The sequence below is a fragment of the Oncorhynchus kisutch genome, linkage group LG23, assembly GCF_002021735.2.
Source record: "Oncorhynchus kisutch isolate 150728-3 linkage group LG23, Okis_V2, whole genome shotgun sequence".
Taxonomy (NCBI): Eukaryota; Metazoa; Chordata; class Actinopteri; order Salmoniformes; family Salmonidae; genus Oncorhynchus; species Oncorhynchus kisutch.
The window spans coordinates 23,383,846-23,411,409 of NC_034196.2; the positions used below are offsets into that span (position 1 = coordinate 23,383,846).

Below are 27,564 nucleotides of genomic sequence, written 5' to 3' on the forward strand. Positions count from 1 at the left end.
TGTATTTTAGTCAATGACAGTTCGATATTGCTCATTCTAATATTTATAAATTCCATTATTTGACTTTTTATTTTTTATTTTACCTTTATTTAACTAGGCAAGTCAGTTGAGAACAAATTCTTATTTTGCGATATGTGTGTACTGTTGTGAATTGTTAGATATTACTGTACTGTTGGAGTCAGGAACGCAAGGATTTCGCTACACCCGCAATAACATCTGCTAAATATGTGACCAATAAAATTTGATTTGATAGCCACATTAGCAACTAATTAGCGTTTCATTTTTCGGAGGTAAATATAGATAAAAGTCACCTTGTCCTAGAGAGATTTACATGTATCAAAACGTCACCCCAGGAAAAGCCTACACAAAACACAGCCCTTTTTTTCTATAATCCCTTATGAGAAAAATGAATGGTGGAAAAACGATTGGAACCATTTACCTGTTTGACCGCTAGGTGTACTGGGTGATATGGCTCATACTGTTGTACTCTATAGTGTAGGAGGTGGTATAGTATTTACGTGGTTACATGCAGTAGAGTAGGCAACAACAGAACACCGATGTGACAACTCTCTTTAAAATAAAGCTTTAAGTTCGTGCGCCTGCGCAACATTTCGGGGCTTGGAGAGTAACTGAAGGCTTTTTGGAGACCACCATTGATACGAGAATTACTCTGCAAAGAAAAAATAACTATTACTCAAGCCCATTGAAATGATTACGAGATGCCGCTTGCCTAATTATCGTGAACTTGCGTTGGAACAAATTACAACACATTATTGAACGGGTTGCAATGGAGCCAACGATTTCCTCCGTATACAAACAAAACCGAGGCTTCTGTTTTTAAGGTGGATATTTAAGCTAGCAGCTACCTAGCCGGTCTACATTGGAGTTAGTCTCTTTGTAAACACTGCGTCAGTTGTGCTAGCTAGCTAACTACCATAACAAAGAAACATGGGACTCGTATATTGTTGAAAGGAGGCAGACTCCTTTCCATACGTTAGCTAAACATGCGAGAAGAAAATCGTTCTTTCTCAGGAAGGCAGCCAATGGCAATCGAAAGACGAGGTGAACTTTCCAGCTGTGCTGACTTCACGGAGGAGGAAGGGACATCCGAGAGAGATCTGCAACCCTGCAACGCTTTTCATTTTACCTCAAAATAAAACCCTGAGGTTCTGGAGCGATGGAAACCGTGGGGAAATTCGAGTTTAGCAGGAAGGATTTGATAGGACACGGTGCATTTGCGGTGGTGTTCAAAGGCAGGAATAGAGAGGTGAGGCGAAGATGTGGCATTTTTTAAAACTTGTTTTAATGTATTTTTTCTAGATCTAACAAGATTGTATCAATTTAGCTATTATTCAAATTAAGTCTTCCCGTATGCATTGTTCATCATGTTTCTCCTACGTTTGTAGAATTTGCTCTGTTGTTTTAGTACGACCTTAAATCGAGAGGCCTGGCAGCTGAAGGATGTGATCGTCTGGGTTGATGAAAAATATCAACAGCCATTTGCAGATGAAATGTGATCTTTTGAGTCTCATGATGATAATTTATTACAAGTGTATTATGAACATACATTAGTATTTTTCTTTGACAGTTTGGTCGGTGGGTTTGTGATGATCTAACATCTAGGCTAGAATTATAATTTTATGTTGAAGTGGGTGGGTAGGGTGTTCAAATCGAGATGAAGCTGTGAAATGATAAAGAGGGGAAAAAATTGCTATTCCAAAAGACCAAATGTAAGTATTGACCACAAAGGCATGCTGAGACATGTCTGTCCAACATCAATACACTTCATGCTGAGGGAGGATTCTGGTCCATGGGAAAATGGAGCCAAGCCTGCTATACATTCCTTTATATGTTGACACCATGCCTCTTATAGCTAGTAGGTAACTAAGGATTTAAGTCCTGTGTCCATGGTTAATTCCTTCACTATATAGTAGGCTACCTTACCACTTTCACTATTTTATGTTCCATGCATTTCACCTATTAACATTCTTTAAACAGCCTTACAGGCATCCAGAAAACTCTAGTCAAACTGCATTATAATTCATCATTCTTGTTTGTCTGTCTTTAGAAACACGACTGGGAGGTGGCCGTGAAATGCATAAACAAGAAGAACTTGGCAAAGTCTCAGACCCTTTTGGGGAAAGAGATCAAAATTCTCAAGGTAAGGCAACCAGTTTTATTTTGAAGTAGTATATTCAATCATTTCCATATGTTTACTCAAATTGAGTTTTTATTTGCAAAGAACTAACATTTCCTGTTTATTTTCCCCAGGAACTAAAACATGAAAACATTGTTGCATTACATGACTTTCAGGTATGTATTATTAAGCCAAATACATTTTTAAGAAATGTGTGGACGGGGCAAGATTTCTACTATGGAGTTGGAACTTCTGTTTACACTAAGTTTAAAGCGTGTCATGTTGTTCTTCCATGTCCCAGTTGTCATATCAGCCAAGTAGAGCATTTGTGCGTGTTGGATGAAATTCTAATTTTGACCCACTTCTGTTCATTTAATCTTTGTTACATCACTTGCTGATTGTGACCAAAGTTTGATCATAGGCCTGTTTATATTGTAACGACCCTGGGCTTATGACGAATATCGACTCTGCCGCTTGAGCATGCTTTTGAGGCACAGTCGATAGCGCGCTGGACTTCGGGCTAGAAGGTCAAAATGCCTGCTCCCTGTCTGTTTCATTACAATATTATTATAAAAAACCTTTTTGTCAATGATCTACATTTTTATTATTCATGGTCTTCCTACACATGAAAATATTGACAGTCATGAATACTGGAGCAGCTTCAAAAATATCCACATCTTACAACACAAATTGACCCGACCCAGTGTAGCTTGATCTGTGCTAATTTTAAGACACGTTAGTTCATTTGACGATCCTTTCCGCCTCAAGCAATAACAAGGTCACGGTCAGGTGGTAAATGGTTCCAGAAACTGGAATGTCACATCCCACTGAAGGGTGTTGGTAGCCATTTTTCTGTGGTCTCACTATGAAACCATATGGCTCTAAGTGGCGATGATTGAAGATGATCTCATACAGGCGTGTTCCAGTAGTCAGAGGTTTGTGTTGTCACAGTGCTAAGCCAATACAGCAGCCTACCATGTTTACGCCTGTCCTCTGAGCCGCAGCCTAGGCAGTCATGCAAACTGTGTTCTCAGGTATATGATGCGTTTTATTTGTTTTCCTATGGAGTCACGTAAAACTGGGGATGGTAAGGATTGTAATTGAACCACTGCTACCTAAATCACTTTGCTTTATAAAGTCCTTTTTTTACATCAGCAGATTTCACAAAGTTCTTATACAGAAACCCAGCCTAAAACCCCAAACAGCAAGCAATGCAGATGTTGAAGCACAGTAGCTAGGAAGAAACCTAGTGATGAACCAGGCTCTGAGGGGTTGACAGTCCCCTTTTCGCTGTGCCGTGCAGATATTCTAAGAGTACATCTTCAAGATGTTCAAACGTTAATAGATGACCAGCAGGGTCAAATACTAATCAGTGGTTGTAGAGGGTGTAACAGGTCAGCACCTCAGGAGTTAATGTCAGTTGGCTTTTCTTAGCTGAGCGTTCAGTTGTCAATGCCAGGAGGGTTGCCATTATTGATCGCTAAAAATTAAATCGCCGACCTACAAGGATATTTAACCTACCAACGGGACGTTAAAAACACATTTCTTAGGCTTCGCGGAGTCGTGGCTGAACGACAACAATATCAACATACAGCTGGCTGGTTATACACTGTATTGGCAGGATAGAACCGCGGCGTCTGGTAAAGCAAGGGGGGGGGGGGGGACTATGTATATATGTAAACAACAGCTGGTGCTAGATATCTAAGGAAGTGTCGAGGTTTTGCTCGCATGAGGTAGAGTATCTTATGATAAGCTGTAGACCACACTATCTACCTATAGTTTTCATCTGTATTTTTCGTAGCTGTCTACATACCACCACAGACTGATGCTGGCACTAAGACCGCATTCAATGAGCTGTGGTCTGCCATAAGCAAACAGGAAACGTAAGCATTTCACTGTAAGGTTGTTTTTGGCGCATGTGACTAATAACATTTGATTCGATTTAGTTTAAAAAAATGTTCAATAGCCTTTCAATTTGTTCCTATACTACAAACTTTTCCAAAACAACAAACCGAGCTCTCCTTAGTTCTGCGTTCAACAGGAAGTGACGAGAACACAAGTTGCAATTTTGAAATTTGGTTGTGTATCAGCAGTTTTACTCTTATGTCAGTCAATTAGCCCATGTCAGCTAACATTTTTGGGATTGCTAGCAATCTAAATTTGTTATCATTGCCAGCAATCTATTTTTTTTATCATTGTCGAGGCCCCTCATTGTCGGGGCCCCCATTGATTTTGTTAGTCTCACTGTATTTCATGCTACAGTATTTCTATAAGATAGGTTTTGTATTTACCTTTGCTGCAGTTAACCTCGTAAAACCATCCAGAAATCTCGGAAGCTTACATTCTGTTTCGCTACAGTCTGGTAATTTTCGAGGCTAGGCTGATCTAGGCCTCTGGGCAAACATACATGTATGTTTGACCTGTGAGGTAAACACAGTTCTGTGCATCCCTGCATGATATGTGCTGCAGTTCACTGGGCTCCTTGCTACATGTGAGTGGTGTGTGGAGAAGAAAAGCCATGCCCTGTGTTAAGCTCCTGTGTTGGCATGTGTTAACACCTAGCTGGCATGTAGGCCTTACACTCCTCTTGGCACGTAGCATTGGGGAGGAGCGCTGTATGCATCATTTTCTATTGAATGCTGGTTGTCATAAACAAGATATGTTAGCATGTCGGTAAGCCAAAACCACCTTGGGCAGACATACTGTATCTCTGTCCCTGCCTGCCTGGCAAAGTACAATGGAAACCAGATGGCTGGCTGCTATCTGGCCAAAAAAACAACTTCAGAAGCTTTGACTCAGCAGTAGTTAACTCTGAGATCAGCCAGTACTCTAGCTCTGATTGGCTGTCGAAAGAGACCTAGACATGGAGAAAGAGCAGGGTCATCTGTTTCTATGTGAAGGGCTTTTTGAAGTGTGCTGCACTGTCTTGTTTTCATAAGGCATGTGCCATGGCTGACAAGCTGTTGGTAAAACGTAGAGAGAAAAAAAATGGTTGCCGGGGCTCAGTAATGCCCATCTGTTTTCAGTGTCAAAGAGCAGCCAAGCTACTAGGGCCTGGACGATACCGGTATCGTGATACTCGTTAGTATCGTGGCAAGGAAACAAAACAGGCTGATTTAACTTATTTAGGAAAACAGCCCTAATGTTGGAAACAAACATTATGTTGTCATCCATGGTCACATTTGATGTATTTTCCAAGCTATGTAGCACACAATATTTGACATACAGCAGGTTTTTAAAGGACCACAGAGTTTGGTCTGCTTCTTGTTTTAATATATTCTGATACTGGTATCATCACAGCCCTACAAGCTACTGAGGTGGGCGTAATATGGCGTACAACTCTAATTGTTTGTTTGTTTGCTTTGGAAGATCATTTGTTTTGGTTTCAGACAATATACTTGTACCATCTCTTTAACAGTGAACCTCCCTGGTGGTCCAATATTGCCTTTGTCAACCAAGTCAAGCTGTCCCCCCACAAAAACCCAATTAGCTTTAATGCAGATGCCTCTCTGAAATGAACGCTCAGACACTGCATACAGTAATTTTTTATTACAGTGCTTTATAATCCATTACACTCTTGACATGCCAACTGTTGCTATGGGAGAAGACGAGCCTATCAGTTTCAAATGGAACTTTCCTGTTTGTGTGTCATGCAGGCAGCCCCCATATTCATATGGCTCTGTGGCACATTCATGGTGCTTCTGAATTTTAATTAGTCAGGTTAAGCCTTGCTCCCAATATGTTCTATGATGAGCTCAGTTCTATCGGTGTGCTACTTGTGCTGAAGGCAGCAGTACTGGAGAACCCTGTAGAGGTTAGCTTGCTAGATGTTGATCCTCTCCACCTTTTAGCTGAATGAGCGCGATGACTCAGATAATCGCTTTAGCATGGTTCACACTTTATCTGTCACAGCAGGGGGACCCTCTGAACTCTTCCTCACTCCTGGTCTGCATTAACCTCTGTGACCCCCAGGCAAACACGGACCATACTGCTAGCTCAGCATGGATGGCCCAGGGACTTAGTGTAGTGATGTGCCGTTGCCTCTATCTTTGGTTTGAGCTCAAACAACTTAAAAAGCCAGTAGTCATTGTAGTGGATTATGTCAAAGAAGATGTAACATAAGTTCCAGAGAGGTAGACTTTAATTTGACTAACATACATTTTTTGATTACATATTCTTCTCTACAAATGTCCCTGTTTAGAAGTCATCCTTCTTAATTTACCCTACCTACTCCAGTGAAGCAATGACTTTTTTTACTTAAGTCACAGACTTTGACCTCTGCATCCACCCTGACTTGTGTGTGTTTGTCTCTCTCTAGGAAACGGCCAGTTCTGTGTACCTGGTCATGGAGGTAAGCTTCTGGTGTTGTCATGTTTGTCTTTGGCCTTTGTTTTGGTCGGAGGTTCGACACAAGCACTCCTGCTCTAACTCGACCGTTACTGAGACTGATCCTCGGTTGTGCCAAATCAAATTACAATCAGACCTCAGGACAGCTTTTGTGTTCAGTTAGGCTTAGGGTTGAACAATTCGGGGAACTTTCTATAATTCCCTGGTTTCCCCAAATCCCAGTTGGAGGAATCAGGAGGGTTGGTATATGCAGGAAAACAAGAATCCTCCAACATGGATTTCTGGGGGGAAAAAGGGAATTTATTGAAAGGTCCCAGAATTTTACAAACCTATTTACAGTGGCAAGAAAACGTATGTGAACCCTTTAGAATTACCTGGATTTCTGTATAAATTGGTCATAAAATTTGATCTGATCTTCATCTAAGTCACAGCAATAGACAAACAGTCTGCTTAAACTAATACTACACAAACAATGATATGTTTTCATGTCTTTATTGAACACACTGTGTAAACATTCACAGTGCAGGGTGAGAAAAGTATGTGAACCCTTGGATTTAATAACTGGTTGACCTTCCTTTTGGCAGCAATAACCTCAACCAAACGTTGTCTGTAGTTGTGGATCAGACCTGTACAATGGTCAGGAGGAATTTTGGACCATTCCTCTTTACAAAACTGATTCAATTCAGCAATATTCTTGGGTTATATGGTGTGAACCCCTCTCTTGAGGTCAAGCCACAGCATCTCAAATCGGGATGAGGTGAAGGTGTATTTTCTTCTGTTGAAGCCATTCTGTGTTTTGGGTCGTTGTCCTGTTGCATCACCCAACTTCTGTTGAGCTTCAATTGGCAGGCAGACAGCCTTACATTCCCCTGCAAAATGTATTGATAAACATGGGAAGTCATTTTTCTGTTGATGATAGCAGCTGTCCAGGCCCTGAGGCAGCAAAGCAGACCCAACCCATGATGCTCCCTCCACCATACTTTACAGTTGGGATGAGGTTGTTGTGCTGTGCCTTTTTTTTCTCCACACATAATGTTGTGTGTTCCTTCCAAACAACTCAACTTTAGTGTAATCTGTCGAAGAATACTTTGCCAGTAGCGCTGTAGAACATCCAGAGTTATTTTGCTAACTTCAGACGTGCAGCGTTGTTTTGTTTTTTGGACAGCAGTGGCTTCATCCGTAGTGTCCTCTCACGAACACGATTCTTGTTTAGTGTTCTACGTATCGTAGACTCATCAACAGAGACGTTAGCATGTTCCAGAGATTTCTGTAAGTCTTTAGATGACACTCTAGAATTCTTCTTAACCTCATTGAGCATTGTGCTCTTGCAGTCATCTTTGCAGGACGGCCACTCATAGGGAGAGTAGCAACAGTGCTGAATGTTCTCCATTTATAGACAATTTGTCTTACTGTTGACTGATGAATATCAAGGCTTTTAGATACTTTTGTAACCCTTTCCAGCTTTATGCAAGTCAACAATTCTTAATCTCTTATGTTGGAGGCATGGTTCACGTCATGCAATGCTTCTTGAGAATAGCAAACTCAAGTTTTGTGATTGGTTAAAGCTGCCCTGCTCTATAAAAAACAATCTCCAATCTCGTCTCATTGATTGGACTCCAAGTTAGCTGACTCCTGACTCCAATTAGCTTTTGGAGATGTCATTAGCCTAGGGGTTCACATACTTTTTACAACCTATACTGTGAATGTTTAAATGATGTTTTCAATATAGACAAGAAAAATACAATCATTTGTATGTTATTTGTATAAGCACACTGTGTTTGTCTATGGTTGTGATTTTATTTTTATGACCAATTTATGCAGAAATCCAGGTAATTCCAAAAGGTTAACATACTTTTTTCTTGCCACTGTAGGTTTCATGGTTTCCATTGGGTCATGTCAACTTAACCGCCCTCCATCTATGAGGGTTCTGACTAAACACCTCAGTAACTTAACAAAATAAAAGACCCAATTCCTGCTGAACTCAACTTGAATGTTTCTCTAGCTTTCTTGTTAAAAGGGAACTTGTATGTCTTACAGAGTGAAGTGACACAAGACAAAACCAGTTCAGGGTTATACAAAGGAGTCAAAAGACCTCCTGTTGTCCAAACGTACCCCACCCAATGACCAGGCTTCATTCATATTAATGCTGCACCATCAGTGTCATTCAGTTAGCCGCCACCCCTCTCTCTCACACACACCTCCTTAGTGAGGGGTATTATGTATCTATCCCCATTAGGGCTGTCCCTGACTAAAACTTTGTATATTTGCTAAAAAATGTAATTTGATTGAGGGTAATGTCAGGCATTTAAAGGCTTAATGTTTCTTCAGCAATTCAACCTCTGTGTGTGTTGCTCTCTGCTGATTGTATGTCTCCAAATGTCATTCACTTTCATCTCTCTATCTTTCTCTAGTACTGCAATGGTGGGGACCTGGCGGACTATCTACACTGTAAGTGGACTATTTCATCTGTCAAAAGCCCAGAGAAGCTCTCATTATAATTGCTTGCTTTCTTTCAGTTGGGCCTCTGTAGCACATAGTGTGACAAATTCAGTGGGGGAAGGTTTCAGAGCACTCAATGAAATGGGGGAAGGTTTCAGAGCACTCAATGAAATGGGGGAAGGTTTCAGAGCACACAGTGACGAGCCAGCTTGTGTGTGGAAAAAGCTGGGTATATTGAAAGTCACCTAGAGCATCAAGGCAGAGTATTAGAGTATGTTGGCAAAGTGAAAATGAAAGCTGGGATGATGTAATGGTGGGTAATGAGGGTGTGGGCTGAAGCAACCAGGCCTCTGAATTTAGCACAGGAAGTTTAGGCCCTCCCTAGGCTGCTTGTTTATTTAGACTCCAGTCCCGGGCTACAGGGAAGCTGTGTTTTGATAGGCTGCTGGGGAACAGGAACAGGTCTGGTGTTTCTGTTAGGATGCAAGGGGGGCACGCTGTCTGACTTCCACAGACGACTGAGGGGGAGGGAGGGATTATGACACCATCTCTGGGCCAGGGAAGTGATTGGAGAGAGAGGTCAGTGGGGTGAGAGCCAGAGGTAGGTGGAATGAGATGATGCCTCGTCTGGGCCTGTTTTTGCCGTTACATTTGGAAGTGAAATGAACATGCTTGTTATGGTCTGTGAAGCAAGGCTAACCACACGACAGTCAAATGGCACCAAAAAGAAAGTTCAGTATTGAAAAATAACATCATTTACATACTTTTGATAGTCAAATAAGGTGGAGTATTTTATTTTCCCTTAATGTCAGTCTGTCCTGTCCCACCCCTCCACCCCTAGCCAAGGGCACCCTGAGTGAGGACACTATCCGAGTGTTCCTGCAGCAGATAGCCGGGGCCATGAGGGTGCTGCAGGCCAAGGGGATCATTCACAGAGACCTCAAACCACAGAACATTCTGCTCTCCTACCCCGCAGGACGCAAGTCCCACTCTACCAACACCTGCATCAAGATAGGTAGGGGGGTGTGTGTGTGCACATGCTCAGTAATGCATCATATAAATGATAGAGACGTGTTCAAGCTTATAGCTGTGAAGAATTTTTGAATTAAAAAAAAATATATTTCACCTTTATTTAACCAGGTAGGCTAGTTGAGAACAAGTTCTCATTTGCAACTGCGACCTGGCCAAGATAAAGCATAGATAGCAGTGTGAACAGACAACACAGAGTTACACATGGAGTAAACAATTAACAAGTCAATAACACAGTAGAAAAAAGAGAGTCTATACACATTGTGTGCAAAAGGCAAGAGGAGGTAGGCGAATAGGCAAATAATTACAATTTTGCAGATTAACACTGGAGTGATAAATGATCAGATGGTCATATAGAGGTAGAGATATTGGTGTGCAAAAAGAGCAGAAAAGTAAATAAATTAAAACAGTATGGGGATGAGGTAGAATGAGTGCAGGGCTGAAGACTGAAGAGCAGAATTTTATACATCGTTAGTCCTTACTCATATTAATCCTTCTCAAGCCCATGTATCCGGCAGACAGAATTGATTGCCTTTGTGAAGACTGAAGCATGCTTCACAACAGACTGCTATAATCCTGATACTTCTTTTGAAACTTGCTCATTTATTTTTGTGTGGATATTTCTCAGTGCCCATTGATCTTGAATGTTAGCCTTTTTAACCCCACAAATCTAATTAGCATTAAACAAAATCCCCATAAAAATCAGTCAGGCATCGGCCTATGTTGCAGTTCTGCATCTGTGGTGAAAGGTGACAGAGCTAGAGCAGTGTTTGTCAGACCATGAGACATCCCGAAAATTGTTCTTCACACAAAATCGTCTGTAGCGTCGAACGGTTTGACCTACACACGAATACCCCTCTATGGTAAGATGAGACTCTCACGAACACGTAGATGTTGCTTTAGGACGCCCACAGGTCTCACAAGACTTGTCCGAAGGTCCCCGGTACCAGTTGAAAAAATGAATGGCACTATCTGTTGTTCCATGTAGTGAATCTGTTATTCAATGCGTTTGTATGGGCTAATAGCAGTAAGGCCTAAAAAATCATATATATTTATTTTGATACTTCAAGGGGTCTCAACACTTAAAATCAAATCGCTAAATGATCCTTGGTATGACCTTAAAACAATTTCATATAGTTTAGTAGAGGTGTTTTGACTGATTTCTTGTCTCTCAAATACACTGTTACAGTTGTTGATTAGCTAGCAATTTTTTGTAATATTAGCATTGACAAGTGCTCGTTGTACAAATGTATTTGTTGCAATAAACATTTGGAGAAGATGTATAGTTTATATGTTATCAGCAATCTAAGCCAGCCCTGTCTGTTTTACACCATAGTTGTGTTCGCATCGGTTTTTGTTGCTAAACAACCAACCTGTTTATTGCTGAATCATCTTTTCCCCCTTCTATCCCTCTCTCTCCTATTCCTCTCTCCAGCTGACTTTGGGTTTGCACGGTACCTTCAGAACAACATGATGGCTGCTACTCTGTGTGGGTCCCCTATGTACATGGTGAGCACTTCTAGTTCCTTACACACCCTCAAACAGCCTATGGTCATACTCCCTAGTGGCGCAGTGGTCTAAAGCACTGCAGGAGGCGTCACTACAGTCCCTGGTTCGAATCCAGGCTGCATCACATCCGGACGTGATTGGGAGTCCCACAGGGCGGCGCACAATTGGCCCAGCGTCGTCTGGGTTTGGCCGGGGTAGGCCGTCATTGTAAATAAGAATTTGTTTTTAATTGACTTGCCTAGTTAAATACAGCATTTGTATTTATTTGTATGTTTTATCTGCCTTTAGGTACCATGTTTGATGTGTGCAACTCTGAAATGTTTTCCTGTATCCACCAGGCACCTGAAGTCATCATGTCTCAGAACTATGATGCCAAGGCTGACCTGTGGAGCATAGGAACCATTTTGTTCCAGTGTCTGACAGGGAAATCCCCATTTCAGGTGAGCACCATAGTCCTAACAATATAAGACTCAATCATACGCAGATAGACCCAACTCAAAGAGAGGGTGTTTAAATGTTTAAAATGAATCCACTCAATGCAGAAACGGGTCATTCAGAGAGGGAGAGAGAGAAACAGACCCCCCCCCCGTATTATATTGCCTGTTTCTGTTTGTTTCACATTCTTCAATAAATGACTCAATGTTGTCTGTTTGCTGCTTTTCATTCAATCATGTACCTGTTCTTTAGGCTATGGCCTAAAATGAATTCATATGGTCAGAATGTTATACTTTGTAGCATAGGCTTCTGGTTTTATGAAAATATTACATCTGGTGAAAGGCCAACGACATTTGGTCCTTTCAAGACTGTTACGTGACATTAGAAATGTGATTTCAGAGACACAAGGTAACAATAGTTTATGATTAAAGAGACCAGAGTCCGTCTGTTACCATCATCATTATCGTGATTTACATCATTCAAAAGCACCAAATAATTATATTTAGAAGCCCACTAGGCTACTAACTTGTTGTCATTAAATGTCCTGGATAATAGAAAGGAAATACCTTTGGGTGTTCCTACAACAGCCTAGGCTATCCTACACAGTCACGCAAAGTAGCCGACCTCGGTGTCTAATCCCATGCACAGAAACATATGAAAACATTAACTCATTGCCTTCTCTGTTAAATATTTAAGACCCTGGTGGTTTCTCTGTTAAATCTTTAAGACTCTGGTGGTTTCTCTGTTAAATATGTTATACCCTGGTGGTTTCTCTGTTAAATATTTAAGACCCTGGTAGTTTCTCTGTTAAATATTTAAGACCCTGGTGGTTTCTCTGTTAAATATTGAAGACCCTGGTGGTTTCTCTGTTAAATATTTAAGACCCTGGTAGTTTCTCTGTTAAATATTTAAGACCCTGGTGGTTTCTCTGTTAAATATTTAAGACCCTGGTGGTTTCTCTGTTAAATATTTAAGACCCTGGTGGTTTCTCTGTTAAATATTTAAGACCCTGGTGGTTTCTCTGTTAAATATTTAAGACCCTGGTGGTTTCTCTGTTAAATATTTAAGACCCTGGTGGTTTCTCTGTTAAATATTTAAGACCCTGGTGGTTTCTCTGTTAAATATTTAAGACCCTGGTGGTTTCTCTGTTAAATCTTTTAGACCCTGGTGGTTTCTCTGTTAAATCTTTTAGACCCTGGTGGTTTCTCTGTTAAATCTTTTAGACCCTGGTGGTTTCTCTGTTAAATCTTTAATACCCTGGTGGTTTCTCTGTTAAATCTTTTAGACCCTGGTGGTTTCTCTGTTAAGTCTTTTAGACCCTGGTGGTTTCTCTGTTAAATCTTTTAGACCCTGGTGGTTTCTCTGTTAAATCTTTAATACCCTGGTGGTTTCTCTGTTAAATATTTAAGTATTTAAAATTTACCCTACTGTAAATCTGTAGACAATAGCAGATAATCAACATAAAAGTAGGGGTATTGGGTTGGATCTTACGCGGATCACAACTTCCCTCGCGCAGCGAATGAGTCCTCAACATGTTCTGGACACCGTTTTCCACACTGGGTGTTTTTGCATCCGTATGCTAGATCACAACAGCTGTTTGTCACTTGACTGTCAAGTATTTCCTGGATCAGAAGGAAATGATCCAGGATGGTTGACAATATCACTAGGCCTAACTTAACAGGTACCTAATGCGCATCCAACAGGTAAGTCGATTAACTTTGGCATAGCCTATTGAAGAACCATACAAAAGTTAGGTGACGCTTTCAGGAAGAAGCATTTGAATTTGCAATCATTTTGGATTTGTGTGCCCATGAAAACTGTTTTCATCGCGTAGCCTAAAATATCAATATGAACATTTGATAAAGCGGTGCTGCCGTTAATAACGCGCCTTCTTATAGACTCAGCTAGACTTGTCCCGCTGATGGGCCATAAGGGGTTGGAAGCAAATATCAAGGAATTATCATAGGCCTAGTTTCATTATATTGATAATTAGATTCCATGAAGCAATTGAAATAACTTTTATATGTGAAAATTTTAAATATAATCATATATTAATAGGCTTATCGATTTCACGTTACTCCCCCAACCTTGATTTATTTTCTGTGTCTAAAAGGAAGACAACGATTGCAGTTCATAAAAAATATATATTTTATACAATATTCTGCCCATATGAACAAATGTATTTTAAGACATACGTGAACAAATATATGAAAACCTTCAGACGGGTTTTAAATGAGTTTACCCACTAATGTATGCTTGTGGATTAAATTTGTCAAGTTATTTGCCCAAACCTGTTTTATTTAGGTTATTCTGTTTAAAAGAAAGGCAGCAAATGCAGCACATTTTTATTTATTCAAGCCCTATATTCTGCCCATATGAACAAACTGACCACTAGCCAGCCGTCGTTCCCCAGCCATTTGCACACACTCATTGTACCTCAGGCAATTGCACACACGTGCTTTGCCTGCACTTCAATATTTCAGGCTGGTATGGAAGCAATCTGTTTTGGTTTTCTCTCAGAGACTTGTCCAAACAGACTGACTTTTCTAAACAAACCGTCTTATCTCAACAATACTATTTATCCAGCCTTTCCTAAGGCTCTCAGGTAGGTCAAAACATGACAGTCTAATTTAGGGAAACCATAGAGGTGTCTTGTCTCTGAGAGTGAACTACATACAAGTAATCCAAACTGTCCAGACAGGATTTTTAAAGGTCAACTGACTGTTTCCACTTCAGATCTTTCCACTCTGAAAATAATTTGTGTGCATGCAAACATTCAAGTGATTTGTTCTGTCTGTATATTTTTAAAATGGTATTGTATTTGCGAGACGTTCTATTGCACATTTGGAGCTAGTAACATAAGCATTTCACTGCACCTGCTATAACACCTGCAAATCTGTGTACACGACCATTCAACTTTGATTTGATGTGTGTGTGTACCCGTAGGCTAGCAGTCCCCAGGACCTCCGGCTATTTTATGAGAAAAACAAGAACCTCAGCCCCAAGTAAGTGTTCACAAACTGTCTGTTTTTAGAGACCGAGGGTTCAGATTTATTCTTTCACAGGAGATTGTTTGTTGAATGTTGCTTCCATTTTAATGTACTAATGTTGTGGGAGATCACATTTCATCATTGCCTGTGTTACAAATTACTTTTGATTATCATACTCTCACATACTGCTTTTAGCAGCTTTCACTAGCACAATCGTAAAATTAACCATTTTTGGCAAATTGCAAAACATGCCCCTGATCAGTTGTTACAGCAGGAATGAAGTGTAAAGTACCATCACGCATTCATGGTGACTTGTGTGTTTCCCCTCCCAGTATCCCCAGAGAGACCTCCTGTCCCCTGAGGCTTCTGCTGCTGGGTCTTCTGCAGCGAAACCACAAGGACCGCATGGACTTTGGTCAGTGGGGCCAAGCTCATTATTTAAGAGATGTTTCAAATTGATAGGGTATCCCTAGCATGTTCCTCACTTTCAATCTTTTTCTCTTCTCATTGTAGAGGAGTTCTTCTGTCACCCCTTCCTGGAGGCGAGCTCGTCCATGAAGAAAAGTGACTAATAGTCCTTATTCATCCATCTTCCCATCCCTAACTGAAACCTCCAAACCATGCCGATATTGATTTTCACTTGTTTTCTTGTTGATTTTTGATGGGTTTGACTTAATTGGCCTATCTATCATATCAAGAGGACAGTCTGATTTATTACTTTGAGAATTGATATTGATATTTTTCTTTCATACAGCAACTCCTGCTGTGACCATGACGTGCTTTCCCAGCTCCGCTTCAGCCAGCTCCTGTAGCAGCTCTTCCACCTCACACCTGGCCTCTCCACCGGTGAGTGTGTGTGTGCATCAATATATACATGATTGTGTGCATGCTATACAGTGTATATACCATGTGTTTGTTTAAAGCATCTTGTTAAACAGCGTGATTCAGAGGTGACTGTAGTAACTCATCCGTGGGGCCTCAGTCTTATCACTGATGATGTGTTCAACTCTGTGTGATAAGGCCCAGCTGTCTGACTTAATGACCCATAGGCAGAATAGACTGTTATTGCCCAACAGTTGTGAACTGAAACATACTAGGTTAGAGCTACTGTTGATCAAATCAAATTGTAATTGGTCACATACACATAGTTTGCAGATGTTATTGCGAGTGTAGCGAAATGCTTGTGCTTCTAGTTCTGACAGTGCAGCAATATCTAACAAGTCATCTAACAATTCCCTACCAACTACCTAATACACACACATCTAAGTAAAGGAATGTAATAAGAATATATAAATATATGGGTGAGCAATGACAGAGCAGCATAGGCAAGATGCAATAGATGGTATAAAATACAGTATATACTGTCAAAGTGTGTGTTCAGTCTTGTGTTTGCTGGCTGGTATAGGGCTTTTTGTCTAATCTGTAGTGTAATGTGCTGCTGCCTGTGAAATTTGATGACACCCTTGTGATTATAGTATTTTATCAGTGATACTGTATATGGTGGATGGTTGATTGTTTGAAACATAGACGGTGTGGGTAGTTCAGGGTCAATGCTGTGGTCATCGTTCCTGCCTTACCTCTCTCTTTCTCTCTCCTTTCTCTCTCTACAGCAGTCCCTGGCTGAGGTCCAGCAGGTCCGTACTAAGACACTCGCTTCTCCTACCCAGGATTCCCCTGGCTTCCTCCTCAAGGACTCGTCTGGAGGGGGCTGCAGCAGTAAGAACTCCTCCTGTGACACAGACGATTTTGTCATGGTGCCCGCCCACTTTCCCAGTGAGTACACTCTTTACTCTACCATTGTACTCCCATAGAGCTCAGTCAGTAATGTATAGAATCCAGAAATTGTGAGTGAAGTTTGTGAGTAGAATTGATCACTTTCTCTCTGAGTAAGAAAATAAAGGTTTAAAGCCAGACTAATAAAATGTTACTTTAAAAAAATATATATCTCAATGTATAGATGAAAGATGAATTTGTCATTTGGATCACTTCGAAGTGATACAAATGAAGGTTTTACAAATTCTAAGTACAGCAGCATTGTTAAGACATTGCAGGTAAGATTTATCCAGGTAATTATGACACATAGAACATGCAATAGGCCGATCTGTCCCTCTGATACATCCACGACTACAGCAACACAATCTAGCTATATCCCTCTGAATACAAACAAGACTCACAAATGAGAGTTGAGTGATACAGAATAAACATGTAATTTAGCAGACAAATTCATGTTGTAAAGGTTATTAATATTGGCTCCTGTCTGTGTGTCTGTCTGCGACAGCTGATGATTTGCAGATTTGAAACCACTGGTGGGTCTGTTGTTAGAGTTGCTTTGATGTTGCTAGCTTGAGCTTCTTAATGAATTGTGGGCCATTTTCATTCAGCAGGGGATTGAGAATATTTTCCTAGTGCAGCACTTGCTAGTTTGACAATATTTCAGACTTCTCAGCACGATCTGTGCCAGCAGCATGCCGGACACTATGGATAATATTTACGAAAGTCAGCTCTGTCTACTGGGAAGTGAAGCAAGCTAGCTAGGAAACAGATAGATCTGACCACACACGCATTGCTTGCAAATGTGCATAGTCTACCGTTGGGTGATTAGTTTTCAGCTAAATAAACATTCATACTCTTGCAAATTTATCTGGAGTTGCTAGCTGGCTTATTGTTTTCCTCTTGGATGTGGAGTTTATTCTATTTATTCTGTTTATTCTAATGCAACCTTTTAGATGGTGAATTTATTCAACCCTATAGTTGCTGAGTGTCAACTTCTCCAGGCAAGTGTTTGCACTGCAAGAGATCAAGCTTATAACAGCGCTACCATCGCATGGCAGTAGACGGCCTATATTGTTGAACATGTCTATGTCAATTAGAATGAAATTTTAGTGCTGCAACGTTCATAGCTGACTCACTTGTAAATTGTAATTTTTATGCAGTAGAGTAACCTACATGCTTGTCTGGTACTGACTGATGGCAGGGTGGCTGGCCCAGGAGCCACTTGAGAACTCTCAGAGCACATTATGACGTCTTGTCTGGGTTTGTTTTGTCGCCTCGACAATTTGATATTTCATAATCACAAATTATTTAAATGAGACGTACTAAGTCTGGATTTAAGGATGTAGTAGGTTTCTACTCCAAGGTTTCATCAGTTTGGTTTGATGTGTTGCCATGGTTTCTCAGCAGGTGAGCTCAACTGTGAGGGGCCTACTGGAAAGGTGTTCCACGACAGTCTGATGAACAGCGGGTGAGTTTAGTGGTCAGGGTCGTACCTAGATGCTAATGGGAAATACACCCAATCCTACTTCTTCATAGTAATATAATATACATTATAATCACAAAACGTTTGTGTTCTCAACTCCTCATTAGCTCTCTGCTAGCCTTTGGTGGCCTGGGCAGTCAGGGCAAGACCCCACCCCACTCCCCCTCCTACAGTGGCTCCCCCAATCCTATCAGGTAAGAGCAAAACACACTCTTACTGGACAGGAATTCATTCTCAGTGTTCAGACAGATTAAACCATCTAGACATGCTAGTCAGGTCACCCTGGTAGCTGGGTGGTGTATTGTGCACTGAAAGCAAAGGTCGATGATATACCCTTCTATAGTAAGAGGATTAGTGTGTAAGGCTCGATGACCGGCAAGTCAGTAAAGAACAAATTCTTATTTTACAATTCATGGCCTACACGAGCAAAACCCTGTGCGCCGTCCTATGGGACTCCAAATCACGGCCGGTTCTGATACAGCGTGAATTCGAAATAGGGTGTCTGTTGTGACACCTCTGGCACTGACATGCAGTGCCTTAGACCACTGTGCCACTCGGTTGGCCAGTAGGTCAACCCCAAAGCAAGGGCTCTCTCAGCTCTCATTCTCTCTCACTCTGTCTCTCTCTCTTTCACTCTTTCTCTCACACACTTTTACATAGATTTTTTCCTCAGTATTTTTGCCGTTTCACTCTCTTAATGCATTTAACAGATGGGATGGTTAAACGTAACCAACTCCCCCTTTCTCTCTTCTTTCAGTCGGCCTAACGAGTTCTCTGGCAGTAACTGTGGTAACTACGGTCAGTCGGTGCCCATTCCGGTTCCCACTCAGGTCCAAAACTACCAGCGTATGGAGCAGAAGCTCCATTCCCCCAGCCAGGACGGCTCCCCACGGTCAGTGTATGGGCCTTCAGAAAGTATTCACACCCCTTAACTTTTTCCACATTTTGTTGTTACACAATACCCCATAATGTCAAAGTGGTATTACATTTTTAGAATTGTTTTATTAGTAAGTTCACCTTTTTGTTATGACAAGCCTCAATAAGTTCAGGAGTGAACATGTGCTTAACAAGTCACATAATATGTTGCATGGACTCACTGTGTGTAATAATAGTGTTTAACATGATTTTTGAATGACTACCTCATCTCTGTACCCCACGCATACAATAATCTCTAAAGTCCCTCAGTCTAGCAGTGTATTTAAAACACTGATTCAACCACAAAGACCATGGAGGTTTTCCAATGCCTCACAAAAAAGGACACCTATTGGTAGATGGGTAAAAAGCATTAATCCTGTTTGCAATAAGGCACTAAAGTAAACTGCATGTCCTGAATAACGAACAAATTGTTATGTTTCGGGCAAATACAACACATCACTGAGTATCACGATTCATATTTTCAAGCATGGTGATGGCTGCATCATGTTATGGTATGCTTGTCATCGGCAAGGACTAGTTGTTTAGGATAAAAATAAACGGAATAGAGCTAAGAACAGTCAAAGTCCTAGAGGAAAACCTGGTTCAGTCTGCTTTCCAACAGACACTGGGAGACAAATTGAACCTTTCAGCAAGACATAACCTAAAACACAAGGCCAAATATACACTGGAGTTGCTTACCAAGAAGACATTGGCCTAGTTACAATTTTGACTTAAATCGTCTTGAAAATCTATGGCAAGACATAAAAATGGCTATCTAGCAGTGATCAACAGCCAACTTGGCAGAGCTTGAAGAATGTTAAAAATAATATTGTACAATCCAGGTGTGCAAAGTTCTTAGAGGCTTACCCAGAAAGACTCACTTAAAAAGACTCTGTAATCACTGCCAAAGGTGATTCTAACGTGTATCTAATCAATTTGGAATTCATGCTGTAACACAACAAAATGTGGAAAAACTCATGGGGTATGAATACTTTCTGAAAGCACTGCAGATATACATGCATTATTTACACACACGCTTATATTAACCTATAGTCTCCTCTGTGGCACAGTAGTTTAATTTCTGGCTTGGCGGTAATAGGGAATATTGTCTTATTTTGTGACTTCTCTGTTTCTCTCCCCACCACAGGCTGTCCACCCCAGTGCGTCGCTGTAGCAGCAATAGTTCACTGGGATTTGGAAGGACTGGCCCATCTCTGCCTTACCCTGGAGGCTACGGGGCCTTGGCTGGCCTCCGCAGGCTGTCTGTAGGAGGGGCCAGACCCTTCCAGCTTTCACCTCAAGGTCTGCCAGAGTGCACTGATGTGTTATAAAATGTCTCTTTTTCTCTCCTCTTATTCTTCTTCTTTCTTCCCCCCCTCTCTCATTTCCCTCTGTCTGAAGTGGGTACCATCCCTGAGCTGCCAGGGCAGGTGCGCCCTCTGGGCACAGACACCGGTAGCGGGGGGTCGCAAGACGGAGGTGAGAACCCAGAGTTCCCCTCCTTCTTTCCCTTTTCGTCCCCCTAACTTCTATGTTGACTGTTTTAGTGTTTTGTTAGTGGTGGATGTCATGGTTAAACTGGTCAGGGGCACTGGAGACTCTTGCTTTGTATCCCAAGGTTAATGACTTCCTGTTGGCTTGATCAGTGGGGTTTAAAACTGACTTAAAGGAACCTTTTGATGTTTTACTTCCATGTGTCTTTCCCTCACCTTGTCGGTGTATATATTTAGTCCCTCATCTAATATAATATATATTGACATTTCATTATTCACATTGTGCTGCACTATTATTCCTCCTCTAACCCCTGTCCCTCTCCAGCTCTCCAGTTCCTCGACATGCGGCCTCCCGCTCAGCAGCAAGGCCTGGTCACCCGGCTTCACAGCGCCCCATGTCTCCTCGAGGCTGCTAGCAGGGGCGGCAGGCAAAATATCAGGAAGCAGCACTCTGACCCAGTGGTGGCCAACCACCAGGCAGGCATGGTGACTATGCGGCCCCTGCACTCCTCCCCCAGGCTGAGTGAACTCATGCAGCGCAGCCCCCTCCCCACCATTCTAGGATCTCCCTCGAGAGTAAGTTCATGTTTTGGACAGCGCATCAAGTATAAGACCTATGCTTGTGTTTACAGGAAGCTGAGGTATCCAGCAAATGGCTTTAATCAGTCAATCTCACTGTCCATAGTCTTTATATTCTCTACTTTGGCTGAGTCTTGCCTCTGACACTGACATCCTGTCTACAGGCCATCCCACCCTTTGAGTTTCCAAAACCTCCCAGCACCCCCAACCTGGTGACCTTCCTGGCCCAGCAGGGCCTGGTTCTGGCCCCGCCTGGCAGCAGGACTGCCTCAGACCACAGGGACCCAGGACAGCCGCCCACTGGGCAGCTTGGTCAATACAGCCACAGGACCGCAGAGGACAACAAGAGCTTTGGCAGGTCTCAGAGTGCAAGTCGTCTGTCTGACATGTTGCTGATGGCTGCATTTGGAGGGCCGCTGGGGGAGCGGGGGAGCAATGAGAACCTCGGCTCTAACAGAGGAGCCATAGACATCACAGGTGGGCTTAGTAGAGCTGTTTACCAAATTTTACTCTTCAGTAGATGACTGAATGACTAAAGAGAGAGCTGCTATGTTCATGAACTGAGCATGACTAGATATATATATATATATCAGTGACTGACTGGAGATCCTTGTTTAAAGTTAAGCAACTTCGTTGGTTCACTCTTTGTATGAATGTTCAGCAAGACTAAACAGATTTTTTCACTCACTTTTTCAACTGGGGTCACGGTATCAATTGGGTGACATTCCACAGGGGTCAATTTCAACACTTAACTTTGAAAAAGGGACAAGGATCCCATTTTATTCTAGATGAGATAAGGTGGAATATCATGCTAATCAGTTTGGTCAGGATAGAGGCTTTCAGTGTGGCGTTCAGCTTTGGACTGTAGCACATTTGGCGTGCAAAACCACACAAAGAGCCAATCATTTTTGAAGATTGCCTGTCTAAGTGGGTCAGTGAAAGTTGATTCTGATAAGATGGAGGTTTCCTTACTGGAATATTATGTTTCAACATACTAAAACATTAACTGTTTTTAAACCCCTGCTGTTGGAGGACATCAGGTTTATTTATACTGCTCTGCTAATAATATGGGCAAACTGGATGTTAAAAGCATGCATCTAACTACCACGGTAAATGACTACTTGCTCCACTGCACATAGCTAGGTCATTAGTTACTACGGTTCATATTCTCTGGCCTATGTGTTTCTAATTTAAAAAATTAACCTCTCCAGAAATAAGTCTCTCACTGTTGCCGCCTGCTATCGACCCCCCTCCGCTCCCAGCTGTGCCCTGGACGCCATTTGTGAATTGATCGCCCCCCATCTAGCTTCAGAGTTCGTTCTGTTGGGTGACCTAAACTGGGATATGCTTAACACCCCGGCTGTCCTACAATCTAATCTAGATGCCCTCAATCTCACACAAATCATCAAGGAACCCACCAGGTACAACCCTAAATCTGTAAACATGGGCCAAATACACCTCTGCTGTTTTCAATCAGGATCTCAGCGATCACTGCCTCATTGCCTGTATCCGCTGTGGGTCCGCGGTCAAACGACCACCCCTCATCACTGTCATACGCTCCCTAAAACACTTCTGCGAGCAGGCCTTTCTAATCGACCTGGCCCGGGTATCCTGGTAGGATATTGACCTCATCCTGTCAGTCGAGGATGCCTGGTCATTCTTTAAAAGTAATTTCATCACCATCTTAGATAAGCATGCCCCGTTCAAAAAATGCAGAACTAAGAACAGATATAGCCCTTGGTTCACTCCAGACCTGACTGCCCTTGACCAGCACAAAAACATCCTGTTGCGGACTGCCATAGCATCGAATAGTCCCCACAATATGCAACTGTTCAGGAAAGTCAGGAACCAATACACGCAGCTAGCCAAGGCTAGCTTTTTCAAGCAGAAATTCGCATCCTGTAGCTCTAACTCCAAAAGGTTTTGGGACACTGTAAAGTCCATGAAGAACAAGAGCACCTCCTCCCAGCTGCCCACTGCATTGAGGCTAGGTAACATGGTCACCACTGATAAATCCATGATAATCGAACATTTCAATAAGCATTTCTCAACGGCTGGCCATGCCTTCCTCCTAGCTACTCCAACCCTGGCCAACAGCTCCATCCCCCTCGCAGCTATTCGCCCAAGCCTCCCCAGCTTCTCCTTCACCCATATCCAGACAGCAGATGCTCTGAAAGAGCTGCAAAACCTGGACCAGTACAAATCAGCTGGGCTAGACAATCTGGACCCTCTCTTTCTAAAACTCTACGCCGCCATTGTTGCAACCGCTATTACCAGCCTGTTCAACCTCTCTTTCGTATCGTCCGAGATCCCTAAAGATTGGAAAGCTGCCGCGTTCATCCCTCTCTTCAAAGGGGGTGACACCCTAGACCCAAACTGTTAGAGACCTATATCCATCCTGCCCTGCCTATCTAAAGTCTTTGAAAGCCAAGTTAATAAACAGATCACTGACCATTTCGAATCCCACCGTACCTTCTCCGCTGTGCAATCCGGCTTCTGAGCCGGTCACGGGTGCACCTCAGCCACGCTCAAGGTACTAAACGATATCATAACCGCCATCGATAAGAGACAGTACTGTGCAGCTGTCTTCATCGTCCTGGCCAAGGCTTTCAACTCTGTCAATCACCGTATTCTTATCGGCAGACTCAATAGCCTTGTTGTTTCTGATGACTGCCTCGCCTGGTTCACCAACTACTTTGCAGACAGAGTTCAGTGTGTCAAATCGGAGGGCATGTTGTCCGGACCTCTGGCAGTCTCCATGGGGGTACTACAGGGTTCAATTCTCGGGCCGACTCTTTCTCTGTCTAAATCAATGATGTCGCTCTTGCTGCGAGCGATTCCCTGATCCACCTCTACGCAGACGACATCATTCTGTATACTTCTGGCCCTTCCTTGGACACTGCGCTAACGATCCTCCAAACGAGCTTCAATGCCATACAACACTCCTTCCGTGGCCTACAACTTCTCTTAAACTCTAGTAAAACCAAATGCATGCTTTTCAACCGTTCGCTGCCCGCACCCGCCCACCCGACTAGCATCGCCACCCTGGACAGTTCCGACCTAGAATATGTGGACAACTATAAATACCTAGGTGTCTGGCTAGACTGTAAACTCTCCTTCCAGACTCCTATTAAACATCTCCAATCCAAAATCAAATCTAGAATCGGCTTTCTATTTCGCAACAAAGCCTCCTTCACTCACACCGCCAAACTTACCCTAGTAAAACTGACTATCCTACCGATCCTCGACTTCATCGATGTCATCTACAAAATAGCTTCCAACACCCTACTCAGAATACTGGATACAGTTTATCACAGTGCCATCCGTTTTGTTACCAAATCACCTTATACCACCCACCACTGCGACCTGTATTCTTTAGTCAGCTGGCCCTCGTCACATGTTCGTCGCCAGACCCACTGGCTCCAGGTCATCTATAAGTCTATGCTAGGTAAAGCTCCGCCTTATCTCAGTTCACTGGTCACGATAACAACACCCACCCGTAGCACACGCTCCAGCAGGTATATCTCACTGATCATCCCCAAAGCCAACACCTCATTTGGCCGCCTTTCCTTCCAGTTCTCTGCTGCCAGTGACTGGAACGAATTGCAAACATCGCTGAACTTTTATTTCCCTCACAAACTTGAAACATCAACTATCTGAGCAGCTAAACGATCACTGCAGCTGTACATAGTCCATCTGTAAATAGCCCACCCAATCTACCTACCTCATCCCCATACGGTTTTTATTTTATTTACTTTTCTGCTCTTTTGCACACCAGTATCTCTACTTGCACATCATTATCTGCTCATTTATCACTCCAGTGTTAATCTGCTAAATTGTAATTATTTGCTCCTATGGCCTATTTATTGCCTACCTCATGCCTTTTGCACACACTGTATATAGACTTTCTTTTCTCTACTGTGTCATTGACTTGTTTGTGTTATTGGCTTGTTTATTGTTTACTCCATGTGTAACTCTGTGTTGTCTGTGTCACACTGCTTTGCTTTATCTTGGACAGGTCGCAGTTGCAAATGAGAAGTTGTTCTCATCTAGCCTACCTGGTTAAATAAAGGGGAAATAAAATACATTTAAAAAATATTAGTGCTGTGTTTCTGTCCGTCAGCACCCTCTGGTGATGGTGCCATGGCTGCAGGCTCAGCCAGCCCAGCCCAGGTGGTGTTCACTGTGGGCTCCCCACCCAACAGCAGCACCCTACCACACACCTCCAGGACCAGGCAGTACTCAGGTAAATTCTCAGCAGCCTGGTGATGTCATCCTTTACTCAGCACAGCACCACTATGTAATGTGTTAAACAATGATATTGATACCAATGATGAAAAACAGCAGTAGAGTATACAATGGCACAGTTTGGTAAAGGTTACAAATGGTACAATTTGGATATGGCAGTATGAAACAAAAAAGGTTGTGGTAGACCATAAGATTCCCTCCTCCCACAATCCCAGGTCCCCATAGACCTGACCCTCCCATCCCCCCTCCCCAGCTCCCACCTGCCAGGAAGATAGTGAGACCCCTCCTAGCTGTCCCACCACAGAATTAGAATGCGACCGGCTATGGCGATCTCAGTGGCAAAGATGTACACAATACATTTCCCTATGTTAGCCATGATCTAGTGCCTGTTACCCAGTGCACCCAGTGCCTGTTCTGAGCTTCTTGCCATGCTCTAACCTCTACTTTCTATAGCAGGCTCCTCCAGCTCTATCAGCCCAGTGGGGTCCTTTACCAGCCGATATCAGACAGGCACCTATCTGGAAGGCTTCGAGGATCCCTCCAGTCCACGCTACAGCTTCACGGACCCCATCACAGCCAACATGGGGGGACCGGTCACCTTCCTGGCCCCTGAGCTGCCAGATGAGACACTGATGGCGGTGAGAGGATGAGAGTGGGCATGGGGTGGGATGTGGGGTTGTTTCTTTCTGTCACTCTCTCTCTCTGCATGTTTCTTTGTCTCATTTCATCTCTGTGTCTGTATTAAGGAATGCCCATTAGAGGGTGACACGGGAACAGGACTCCCGTGGGTCTTGCAGGTCCAGTGGTATTCTAGCAGGAATGGGAGTGAAGTCCTAGAGTCAAGTTCAGGACAGAATCGACACTCCACAGTAACGGGCAGTAGTTCTAAACAGAGTTTATTTGGGGGGTTAATCAGAAGGAGACTGTTTGTAGGCCTAATAGTTAACTTCATAGAAATCTATAAAAAAATCCATGGTCATTTTGCCCCTCCCTCTCATGTCGGCTCAGTCTCGCTCCAGTTGTAGCCAGTCACTACTTTACCTCAAATGCATGCAGAGATTTACACAATTCCACATGTCCATATCCATGAGTTCATCCAACTCTGGGTAAGTACAAGGGCTGTCTTTAGAAAAGTTTGTGGTCATATGCACATCCTTGAAAACATAGGTGCAGGGCTAATAAAGAATACCAGTATAGAACATGAAGGCCCTCACACTGTTAAAGCTCCCAATTCACTACTCTACTGACAATGTTTTCATCCCAAACAGATTCTCATCTGGTCAAATAAAGTGCAAGGGCTGCTTTCATTGCCAAAATCTCATAATGTGGTTATTATCACCTGTGTGCAGCCTAGGCAACTGTCTCGTGAGCGCAGAGCAGCAGCCAAACGCAGCAGTTGCTATGGCTACTCAAAAGCAGAGCGGCTCTATCGCATTAGCGGAAACCAAGACTGTTCTCAGGGCAGATCTGCCAGTTTTGAATAGCAGAAGTGACTTTTTGTAGCAGGTTAGGAGAATTAACGTGACATGTTAAGATAATTAGGTTTGTGATAGCGAACTTTGTAGTGGTCAATGTGAATGACCTTGTCTCTCTCTCTCTCTCCCTCTGACTGTCTGAGAGCAGCAGGAGCACACAGAGACCCTGAGGAGCCTTCACTTCACCCTGGACTTTGCCTGCTGTCTGATGGAGGTGGCGGGAGTCAGGGGGACCGGGGCTGGGGCTGTGGGGGAGCAAGGGGACAGCTCCCCACCCTCCCTCCTGCGGCAGCAGAGCCTGGTGGCAGACCAGATCAGCTCCCTCAGCCGGGAGTGGAGGTGAGAGCCACCAACCAATAAAGCTCAACCAGTTCTACCACTATTACTGAAACGACTTTGTCCAGTATTTCCTTTAATGGAAGAGGAGCTCTTTACAAATGGATGATAAAAGCAAGTCAGACTTGTTTACTGCTCACTTTGACATTCAGAGACACTTTGCGATGACTGTAGCACTAGCTAAAAAACTTGCCATGAGTCTGATCTGTGTGTGTTTGTGTCTCAGCTATGCGGAGCAGCTGGTGTTGTACATGAAGACTGCAGAGCTCCTGTCGTCTGCCTTACACACAGCCATGGAGTGCATCAAACAGGGCAAACTGTACCCCTCTGCTACTGTCAAACAAGGTAAGACCCAACAACCTTACAACATGGCTGA

The 27,564-nt window shown here is 42.8% G+C and overlaps 1 protein-coding gene across 7 annotated transcripts in view; it reads left to right on the forward strand.

Annotated features, from left to right (window-relative positions):
• Positions 1-493: 493 nt before the first annotated feature.
• ulk1b (unc-51 like autophagy activating kinase 1) overlaps positions 494-27,564 on the forward strand; it is a 33,148-nt gene continuing 6,077 nt past the window's right edge. The window contains exons 1-24 of one of the 7 annotated variants that reach the window (XR_004204968.1): positions 494-1,267; positions 2,069-2,161; positions 2,272-2,313; positions 6,456-6,488; positions 8,896-8,932; positions 9,765-9,938; positions 11,388-11,461; positions 11,800-11,901; positions 14,843-14,901; positions 15,219-15,301; positions 15,400-15,450; positions 15,641-15,732; positions 16,497-16,659; positions 18,064-18,127; positions 18,250-18,336; positions 18,900-19,034; positions 20,205-20,359; positions 20,459-20,536; positions 20,876-21,126; positions 21,294-21,606; positions 25,253-25,375; positions 25,831-26,015; positions 27,001-27,191; positions 27,415-27,533. Coding sequence is in view for 5 of the 7 variants with exons in the window: in XM_020457501.2 (XP_020313090.1) it covers positions 1,178-1,267; positions 2,069-2,161; positions 2,272-2,313; positions 6,456-6,488; positions 8,896-8,932; positions 9,765-9,938; positions 11,388-11,461; positions 11,800-11,901; positions 14,843-14,901; positions 15,219-15,301; positions 15,400-15,450; positions 15,641-15,732; positions 16,497-16,659; positions 18,064-18,127; positions 18,250-18,336; positions 18,900-19,034; positions 20,205-20,359; positions 20,459-20,536; positions 20,876-21,126; positions 21,294-21,606; positions 25,253-25,375; positions 25,831-26,015; positions 27,001-27,191; positions 27,415-27,533 (2,794 nt within the window). In the remaining 2 variants the exon portion in view is untranslated. The remainder of the gene's footprint in view (positions 1,268-2,068; positions 2,162-2,271; positions 2,314-6,455; positions 6,489-8,895; positions 8,933-9,764; positions 9,939-11,387; positions 11,462-11,799; positions 11,902-14,842; positions 14,902-15,218; positions 15,302-15,399; positions 15,451-15,640; positions 15,733-16,496; positions 16,660-18,063; positions 18,128-18,249; positions 18,337-18,899; positions 19,035-20,204; positions 20,360-20,458; positions 20,537-20,875; positions 21,127-21,293; positions 21,607-25,252; positions 25,376-25,830; positions 26,016-27,000; positions 27,192-27,414; positions 27,534-27,564) is intronic. The other 6 variants (XR_004204969.1, XM_020457503.2, XM_020457502.2 and 3 more) reach the window with 6 other exon arrangements.